The sequence below is a fragment of the Salvia hispanica genome, chromosome 5 (genome assembly GCF_029641045.1).
Source record: "Salvia hispanica isolate PSC_SH4W2 chromosome 5, Shi_PSC_v1, whole genome shotgun sequence".
Taxonomy (NCBI): domain Eukaryota; kingdom Viridiplantae; phylum Streptophyta; class Magnoliopsida; order Lamiales; family Lamiaceae; genus Salvia; species Salvia hispanica.
This window is the reverse complement of record NC_142696.1, coordinates 45,424,796-45,434,877: the sequence shown is the minus strand read 5'-3', so window position 1 is coordinate 45,434,877 and position 10,082 is coordinate 45,424,796. Positions and strand designations below refer to the sequence as shown.

Below are 10,082 nucleotides of genomic sequence, written 5' to 3'. Positions count from 1 at the left end.
TTTAGGGAACTACTAGTATTATTTGTATTTTCTTGATAAATAAACAATCCTAAACATTTGGTGCTGCAATACAAAGCCGACTAAATTTTACTTACAATATCAAATTCATCGTCTCCACTATCTCTCCAATCATCCAATTCCCATTTGGGAAAGCAATGAAGCTTTTGGCTAAGAATGAATTGAAATAACCAAGATTCAATTTTTTTTTTTCAATTGACTGCTAAAATTTCATCTCCCTTCTCTCATCTTTAAAAACAATCAAGATTATCATAATCCCTCCGTTTCTCACCTTCACCACCTCTCATGCTATCTGCATCTAGCAGCATTCAAGAATCCCATTTAATCACTATGAAAAAAAAAAAGAATTTCAAGAAAGCAATCCCAAAACCTTGGCTTTTGCACAAAACTCATCTCCCATTACATGGATTTCGATGATGTGAGAGAATTCTTGATCAATATGGTGATCCCTTTTGCAGCTTCTCCAAAACAAGTAGCCAACAACTGTATCAAGATTGAGTGTCAAACCATACAAGTAGGCAATCAGCATTCCCTCAACAAGAATGGCTGACTGATTTAGGCCTTGATTATAGCCTTTAACAACTCTGTATTGAAAGAGGGCTTCAATGGCAGCCAATCCCAAGTTGATAGGCAGAGCCAACGACAATGCAGTTGCACTTCTGCCCTTGATCACCAGGCACGCCTTGATGATCGCCATGAATCCACCGCTCCTCTCCACTGCAGATGAGACCAAGGCCAGGTTGCAGATGATGTACGCGTGCGCAAGGATGATGGAGTAGAGAATGATCCCAACTGCCGAGAGGAGGATGGAGGAAGAGGGCGACGAGAGGCCTAAAAAGTTGAGGCAGTTGAAGAAGATGGCAATGAGGAAGAAGGATGTGGCATTTGATGCAAGAATGAGTAGTGTGTTGCATAGTTGGGTGATGAGGAGTGGTTTGAAGGGTGTGTTGTTGTTGTTGTTGTTGGGGTGTAGGGCTCGGATCACGGCTGCTTTGGCGAGGAGGAGGGACGAGTAAGAGAAAGGGGAGACGAAGAGGAGGGCGAGGATGGTTTGGGAGAGCTTGAGGTTGAGGAGGTTGAGAAGAGGTGAAGATGGAGGGAAGCCAGCCGCGAGAAAGAGGGTGGTGAGGCGGTTGTGAACTAGTGGGAGAAGGCGGGAGGAGGATACGAGGGCCGGGGCGAGGAGGGATGAGACGGCGAAGGGGAGGAGGAGGAGGGTTGGGGTGGAGGTGAGGTGTTGGTAGTTTTTGAGGAAGGTGAAGATTGACCTTCTTATGATTGTTTTTTCCATTTCTTGATGTGGGAATTTTGGTGGGAGAGAAATGGGGAATGTGATATGTGATAGTTTGAAGGTGTTGATGTTTGGTTTTTATGGATGAAATGGATTGGCCAACAACTAGAAGCATAGGTGGAGTTGTCTCATCTTTGTTTTCATCTATTCTTCTTGGTTAGGAGTCCTTTTGTATGTGTCTTTGTGATCATCTCCATTCACTATTATGATGTTTCATCTCTTATTTTTTTATGTGATGATAGGAAATGGGCTAAAAGGAAACTTTTTATTTCATCTAAGCCTTTAGTGGAATTAGATGAAACCTATGTGACTTAGAAGACATGAAAATAGATGAACTCATTACCTGATCTATGATGATATAAACTATGAGTTGTCTGTCAGTTAATGGAAAAGTATATACAACAGTTAGGTACAATGATTAGCATATGCTTACACATTATTATACATATCATACTTATATATATGCATATATTATTCTTGTGAATGTGTGTGAGAGAGATGGATATATTTGGATGAAGAATTTTGGAACAAGTAATGTTACATGATAAAAGGTGAGAGAGCTTAGGAATTAAGGCAAGAGTTTTCAAGCATTGCTTCAGGTTTAAATTAAAAAGAGTAATAGAGATTCCTTGAAATAGACTCGTAGTATAAACTAGTATGATGATAAAATATTAATAGAATTCAAGGTTTTAATTTTTCAATCACATCATAATTACATAAAACTTTTGCTAAAATTAAGAATCTCTCACAAAACTGCATGATGCCAATTGCCAGGTAATCGAAATGACATTGGTTTCAACTTTCAATTATGTTGAAATTTCAAAAAATAATAATTTTCTTATAATTGAGGCCAGCAAGGGAAAATGATTCAATATTATTAGTTCCTGTAAATCAATTTATTAATTTTAAGTCCTGCGATATTTTAGAAAACAAAATTTGAGTATAATTTTAGTTTTCTTTATAACACACAATTCATTTAATCTGAAAAAGGTGCTTTTTGATTTTTTGAATTTAAAATTGCAATCAAAATTCAATAACATTTTATTGTTTTTTAGACGAACGGTTGATTATATCTTACAACTGAGGTGACTATATACAACTGCCACATATGTTAAATTCAATTGAACCATTATTTGTGTTTCTATGATAATTACGTTGTTATAAAAAAATAATAATTGAAATATAGATTACAATTATCAGAAAGATACATAAAATGCATTATCAGAAGATGTATTATTATAAATAACATGGAATTGAAGGTTTCTATTTGATCATACATATATACCCTATACTTGTGGACAATAATTTGTGTGGTGTCTCTCTCCTTACAAGAACATCCACAATGGCAATAGGCCAGTCATAGGCCAGCCACTCTCTCTCTCTGCCACGTCAGCAGCACTAAAAATTCACCTGTCACATCAGATTTAGGCCGCAATACAAATAATTCAAAAAATACTACATTTACGGAATTAAATTACGATTAAATTACGGAATTAAATTTACGAGACATATACAGGAAAATTCATTAATTGCATTAAAAAAAAGGTACATAGATAAAAAAAAATTACATAATAAAGAAAAAAAACTATCGCCGTGCAGTCCTCCGTGCCCACAACTCTTCAATTATATCCTTTTGGAGTTGAATATGAGCATCCACTTGGCGCATGTCGGCATATTCCTTGAGGCGGCCGACTTCATCGAGAGGTACCCTACGTCGTACGCTAGGGGTGGCCGTTCCGTGGCTTGGACCGGCTTCATCATCATTGGCCCAACTAGTCAGTTGTACGCCTTCGTCTTCGACATCATGTTGTGCATGATAATGCAGGCGTACATTATTTGGGAAACGCATTTGACATCCCACAAACGCGTTGGACCCTTATCAATCACTGCTTGGTGGTGGACAATCGGTGGAGGGCGATGTATCGCCTGCTGTTCCACCCTTCGCATGTACCGCTCCATCTCGCGGTTCATGTAGGCCTCCATAGTTCGTTCATCTGCCGTTCGTACTCCTCAGCATCCCCACCACCACCACCATCCCCACCACTACCACCACTGCTACCACCCGCGCTACTCATCGCTCGATGATGCTCTTGTACAGAAATTTAGAGAGAGAGAGAAAACTCGTTAAAACAAGTGGTGCAAATGAAAATGTAATTAAAATTGCGTTTATATAGGTTTTTTTTCAAAAAAAAAAAAAAAAAAAACGTAAAAGGGCGCTGGCCGATCGGCACGTCACAATGGCGGCCAGCGCTAGAGCTGCCCAAGGTTTACCGAACCGGCGGTTAAAATCGAAACCGTAACCGGCAGTTACGGTTCCGAACCGAAACCGCAAAAAATATGCCGAACCGAAACCGTGAATTTTAGAACCGTGGTTCGGTTCAGGTTTCAAATTTTTCGAACCGAAACCGCGACCGAACCGCCGGTTCCGGACCGCCAACGCAATGATAAATTTAAACATAGTTAATCCTTATATTAAAACTATACTCCATTATATAAAACATTGCTGAATGATCCGGTTTATGAGTTTTATACTCTTATATAAATAACTTTCATTTTTAGATTTGGTAATATCCGTAGAAACAATAATGTGGGACAAAATTTTGTCGCAAAAATAACTTTATAATACTATTTGGTAAAACTGGATGGTAATTTGAAAAACATAAGATAAAAGATAATAAAATAAAAATAACTAAATTACAAGATGAAGTCTGTGTTGTATGGTTAATGGTAATAACTTTATAATACTATTTCCGATTTTATTAATTAACACATTTTTTACGTATGGAATCTATGGAGTATGGATAATTATTAATAAATATTTATCCAACATTTTTTAATAAACTTAGGAGAATTGATTATTTTAAATAAAGTATAATAAATTAACATTGGTTAATGTTGTAGTCTTCAAAATTGATTAGTTGAGTCTTCAAAATTGATTGGTTGACGGTGGGCGATGGCTGCACTATTTAAAATTGATTGCACAAAACACCATTTCTTTTATTTTTATTTATTTATTTATTCTTAAATGTTGATTTTAAATTCAAATTGGATCTCATTTCTCTCTATTTTTATCTATATTAAATACTCCTCTCTATCCTTACTTACACTCACCTCATTTTAGTGCTAACAAGAATTTCTCTCTTCAATCTCTCAATTTAAACTATCCATTTCCTTGTTCCAATTTATTTTATAATTTCAAACTATATAGCAAAAAAAAAATTAACGGAAAAAAACCGTAAAACTGCGAAACCGAACCTAAACCGCTACAAACCGTCCGAAAACCGGTGGTTCCGAACCAAAACCGAAACCGCCGGTTTTCGAACCGAAACCGAAACCTTGAAACAGCCTCACGGTTCGGTTCCGGTTCCATATTTCCCAAAACCGGAACCGGCGGTTCCGAACCGAAACCGCCGATTCATGAACCGTGGGCAGGTCTAGCCAGCCCCAGCCAATCGGCCAGCCCACGCCGATTTTCTCGCCGATTTCGGGCTGGCCGCTTGCAATGGTTCAGCTAGCCGACCGGCTAGCGACGCGAATCGACTAGCCGGTTGGCTAGCCGGCACTGTGGATGCTCTAAAATCCAATTAGATTCCAATTATCTCAAACAATGAAGTACTACTACATTTTTATCTCGATCACTTATAAAATCCAATAGGTTAGTAGGATCGAAGATGTATTTGAATTGTAAAATAAAAAAAGTATAGTAATCTCAGTTAAAAGTCTTAAAATAAAAATACATAAAAATTAATACTAATACTACTGCTGCTGCTGCTGCTATTATTATTATTATTATTATTATTATTATTATTATTATTATTATTATTATTACTTTTTTGGGTTGAGTTCTACGATTAACAAAAGAAATATTCTCCTACTTAGTAGTTTTACTTTTTGAATGATACCTTTTGGGAGTGAAGTAATGTAGTACTAATATTTATAAGAAAAATACACTCATTTAGCTTCATAAATTAAAATAATGGTAGCTTTTAATTTAGTCTGAAATTTTAATAAACAAATTATTGAAGCCTGATAAATTATTTTTGGCATCGAAAAATACATCTACCACTTGACAGTTGAATTTCCTGTGTGATATTTCCATCCACACAAAATCAATAATATAAAAAAGTTGAGATGCATGTCATTGTCTGATCAAAACCACGTAGTTTTATTTGTATCCGATTGTTTTATTGCTTTTTTTGGTTATAACATAAAACCAACAAAATTTCTGGGATAATATTTCAGTTGATGTACAACTCATTTTGTTTGTGTAGGAGAAAGTCAAGACATAAAATAGCAAACAGCATTTGGATTATCCAACCAACTATTGAAATATACTGTATTCTACTACATCATATCATAATAATCGCATAATCATCGATCTATGTTGATTTATTATAAAGTATTCAATCGAATAATGCACATATAGGATATATATTGCACAAATGATAAAACATCGAACATTCCACCAATTGGCTTTCAATTATTGTTGATTTTAGATAGAGCCCAAATTCAACTGTACATTATTCTGTATATTCAATTACTAATATGGGCAGACTGACACAAGTGGATGTGGGACGGCTCAAGTCCTTATTAAACTAACTTTTTAATTGTTAAATTTGATGAAATTGTTACAAATTACTTTTAGCCCTCGCTAAATTATGCTGATGAATATCAAACTGTTAGAGGTTGAGGATATGAAATTGAAGAAGTGGATTCAAAAGAAAATATTTGAATAATGAATAAAAAGTAAAGGAAACACGAACATATTTCAAGTAAAAGAAACACGAAGATAATTCAAATTTTAGATTAGGTTATCCGATCTTCGTCTTCGAAAGAGTTTAGCACGAGTACTTTGCACACCTTAATCAGAGTTTGAATAAGAAAGTTATGGAGAATAAGCAAAGAGCTATGCTAAACAAGCAAGTCGGTGGGTACGCACCCAACGACCAGCTGGGCTAAGAACCCAGTCCAGAACAGTCCTAGCGACCCACTAGTATGCGAAGAGTCATCAAGAGAGATTTTTAAAATGATTTTGAATGTCTTTTCACTTCTCAATCCTCTCCGTCTATAGTTACAGTTTTTTGCTTCATTTATACTCACTTCGTCCCCTATAAAATACTCCCTCCATCTACAATTAGGAATCTCATTTGTGGGTGATACGAGTTTTAAGAAATGTTAAGAAATGTGAATGGAAAAAAAAGTAGAACAGAGATCTCACTTGTATATATTAGTTTTAAATGAAATGTGAGTTGAATGAATTAGTAGAAGGTGAGACCCTATTACCATTTATTAAAAAAAATGAACCGAGACTCTTATTTGCGCATGGACTAAAATGGAAAAACGAGACTCCTATTCGCACATGAACGTGGACATTTGAGTGGGAAGAGAGTATCTAAGTAACTAATACTACTACAAACACTTTTCGAGATAATAAAATGTGTTGATTCATAAATTAGCTATACTCAAGATATATATTCACCTCCCCAAAAGAACTGGCTAGTAGCCCAAGCCTTTTTCAAGGCAACAGTTAATTATGTGAACATCGATAATATTCGTATGGAGTTTATACCACATCGAATACAAATTCAAAAATAACACCTATATAAACATGGATTTAGATTCTTCAACGCATTGAATATTTATCAAATGTATATCATTGGATCCTTAAAAAAGTTATACTCCATCATATAAAAAAATGAAATTCTACCATGCCCATCCAATTTCGTCCAAAACCTGCATTAATTAAAAAAAAATGTTATATGCATTGGACAACAATACGTAGCATATGAATAACAAAAACATCAATTTGAAAACATAACCCAATTCCACATCAACTCACCAAATTGAAATAATTTGATATGCAGTATGTACCATTCAAACAGCAATTCTGTCCCCAAATCTCTTCTTTTTTTTTTTGACAAAATCCTATTTTTTCAATGGTGTTGAATTAAACTGTAAGAACCCCAATTCAGCAAGGAAAAATCGATGTTGCTTTAGCAGCCACCGTCTTCTTCCTCCCCTCCGCCGCTACCGTCGTTGTTTTCACCCATTAACCTTAAATTTTCCAACATTCCCAATTTTGAATCTGACTTTCCCTCTCTTCACCAGCACTTGTTCCACATCTTCATCATAGCATTCCCTTTTCAACTTCTTCATCTCAGTGCTCCCCAAATTCACCGCCTCTTCCCTTTCCAAACTCTCCTCCCACATCACTTCCCCTCGCCTCTTCTCCTCCTCCTCTACGCGCACCTCCACCGCAGGCAGCCACCGCGGCACGTGCTTCAGTTTCCCCTCATTGTACCACAATCTATTATCCCTAATATTCAACACTCTACCTACACCGGAGCAGCTCATCATCGGCGGCGACGGCTGAGCAAACGGTATTTGATCCATGTGCTTCACGCACTTGATCAAATCCCTAATCGCGGCTGACCTCCACACCGATCGTGATCGCACTCTCCACGAGCCGTCGAATCCTTGCACCGATGCCAAATCTTCGATCGCGGCGGCGATGTCGAAGAGGTTTGATTCCGTGCGCCCACTCGAATTGGCGGATTCCGCGCTTAATTTGGCAATCGCTTTCAAATACCTGGTGGCGATGTCGGTTAGGGCTTCGAGTGCCGGCATCTCGGCTCCTTTGTAGCCTATCGATTGACAGATCTGCGCCACCGCCACTCGTGCTAGGGTAAATGAGAAGTCCGGCGCCGCTGTGGCGGCGCAGATTTTATCTTCTCGCATCGATCTTCGCGAATTTCCGTGGTGTAAATAAGGGGGAAACTAAATACTTCTATATTGCAACCACTCCATCATAACGGGAGCCGGTGGTGGAAGGCTTGATGGTTGCGGGAGAAAAACAACTAGAGGCGCCTTTTAGTGGCGGCGGACGCGGTGGTGAATGTTATTAGAGATGCAGAAGGCGGTGGTGGCGGCCGCGGATTGGGCGTAATTTAGCGAGGCCGAGGGTTTCGGAGGCTGTTGGGGAAACTTTGTATTTATTCGTATAATAATTAATTACAGTAATTATTTTTCGAGATTAAATAATTTAACTGGGGATTAATTAGTAGAATTAAATAAAAATAGAGGAGTGATCACCTATTTTTGGTTAATGAAAGATTGAAAGTTTGTGGCTGATTATATTCAACTTTAATTCAATTTTGATATACCAGAAGTGTGTGTGGGTGTTATGAAAAGTAAAATGAGGTAGATTATTGTTCATATTCACATAAGAAAAAATGTCACGTAAATTTCCTTTCCTTTCTCTTCAATTACAATATGAATCCATAATTTTTCATATCAAAATAAACGAAAACGAACGAAAGTGGAAAACTCATGTATTTCTCACTCTTGAAACATTTTCATTGGATATTATCACATTTTGATGATGTGGGATGAACTATATCGTTTTCTATTGATAGGTTAAAGTTATAAAGTGAAAAAATTGATTTTTTTTTATCAAAGTTAAAATTATAAATTGAAAAAAAATTAACATTCAGGCTATTATGAATGATAAAAGTTGAAATATATAGCTGCCCTCTTCTTGTCACCATCAACTCAACTCCACAAAGAAACTGAAATAAAGAGTCTTGACTAACTAGACCCTAACACGGCCCATGCATGCAAGGGTCTGATAAAATGGAGCACGCAAAATTTATTTCATGGGCTTCAGTCGATCTCAAGCTTTCCTATTGGTAAAAAATGTGGTAAGTCAATAATCTAACAAAGTCCCTTTCGAATTCTTATACCGATTATGTTTGCCCATTTGTTTTCAATCAAAGCCCAACTTGCATTTTACTTAATTAAGCTCATATACCACCAAGATATCAAGAAGAAATTGCCATAAAAGTCCTAAGCAATGACACAGCAGAATCGGCACAATGTCCTAAAAATTTAATTTTTTGCTATATTGTTTAGTAAGTAAATGCCAAAATTAGTCCTGAACATATGGTTATTTTACGTTTTTTGTTCTAAACATTATCTTTTGGATTTTTTGGTCCTGCACATTTCAATTCGGATCACAATTGGTTCTGCACATTTCAAATCGGATTACAATTGGTCCTCCCGTCAACATTTCCGTTAAAAACTAGCAGTCAACAGATTTAATCCCGATTTTAACCAAATTAAACTTTTAATTCTAATTTTTTACTTCCTAATTAATTCCATAATTATTTTTATAAATATTCTAAACCCATCGTCACCATGGGCAAATAGTTGTTTTTCTCTCTTCCTAATTTTAATTCTAATTTTTTACTCCCTAATTAATTCCATAATTATTTTTATAAATATTCTAAACCCATCGTCACCATGGGCAAATAGTTGTTTTTCTCTCTTCCACCAAAACCGTCTGCTCCTTACCCTGATTTCTCCACAAACGCCCACATTATGATGATTTCCGATTCTCCCCTTCTATACATATCGCATTCCCCTGATTTCGTACTACCAAAACCACTTCTCCTTATCTTCCCCTTTTCTTGATCTTTTCTACTTATCACAATACTGAATTAGAAACGCGGTCAGCATCAATCAAGAATCTGGTCAATCACTATTTGTTCCATTCATTGTTCTTAATTTCCTAGTTTGACGCTATATTTATGTGAAAAATTGGATCTTTTTAAGTTTTTGGATGGAATCGAGTGGGATTTACTCAAATTTGCAGCCTAATATGTTAGGGCTAGAAATGTCGCTCCACCACAATTTACCACCAGCTCAGAATCCCCAAAATCCACACCACATTCCGCCGCCGCAGCATCAGCGGCACAACCCCATGGTTTTGGTG

General features: G+C 36.7%; 2 protein-coding genes across 3 annotated transcripts; both read right to left on the bottom strand.

Moving 5' to 3' along the window:
* On the bottom strand, nucleotides 1-1,449 carry LOC125189243 (uncharacterized). The gene has a single exon (XM_048086539.2). It carries the CDS (start codon nucleotides 1,307-1,309, stop codon nucleotides 368-370), a length of 942 nt encoding a protein of 313 aa, XP_047942496.1. The 5' UTR covers nucleotides 1,310-1,449; the 3' UTR covers nucleotides 1-367.
* Nucleotides 1,450-6,893: 5,444 nt separating this feature from the next.
* LOC125187191 (transcription initiation factor TFIID subunit 8) lies at nucleotides 6,894-8,284 on the bottom strand. 2 transcript variants are annotated; one of them, XM_048083730.2, is made up of 2 exons: nucleotides 7,149-8,284; nucleotides 6,894-7,042 (listed from the first exon to the last, which is right to left on the bottom strand). In XM_048083730.2, exon 1 carries the CDS (start codon nucleotides 8,045-8,047, stop codon nucleotides 7,352-7,354), a length of 696 nt encoding a protein of 231 aa, XP_047939687.1. In that variant the 5' UTR covers nucleotides 8,048-8,284; the 3' UTR covers nucleotides 6,894-7,042; nucleotides 7,149-7,351. The 2 variants fall into 2 exon arrangements, with proteins under 2 accessions (XP_047939687.1, XP_047939688.1); XM_048083731.2 differs by having other exon boundaries at nucleotides 7,181-8,284.
* Nucleotides 8,285-10,082: the final 1,798 nt, after the last annotated feature.

Bases quoted from the DNA above. Each gene is read 5' to 3' on its own strand.
- LOC125189243 (XM_048086539.2), bottom strand. From the start codon at position 1,309: ATGGAAAAAACAATCATAAGAAGGTCAATCTTCACCTTCCTCAAAAAC.
- LOC125187191 (XM_048083730.2), bottom strand. From the start codon at position 8,047: ATGCGAGAAGATAAAATCTGCGCCGCCACAGCGGCGCCGGACTTCTCA.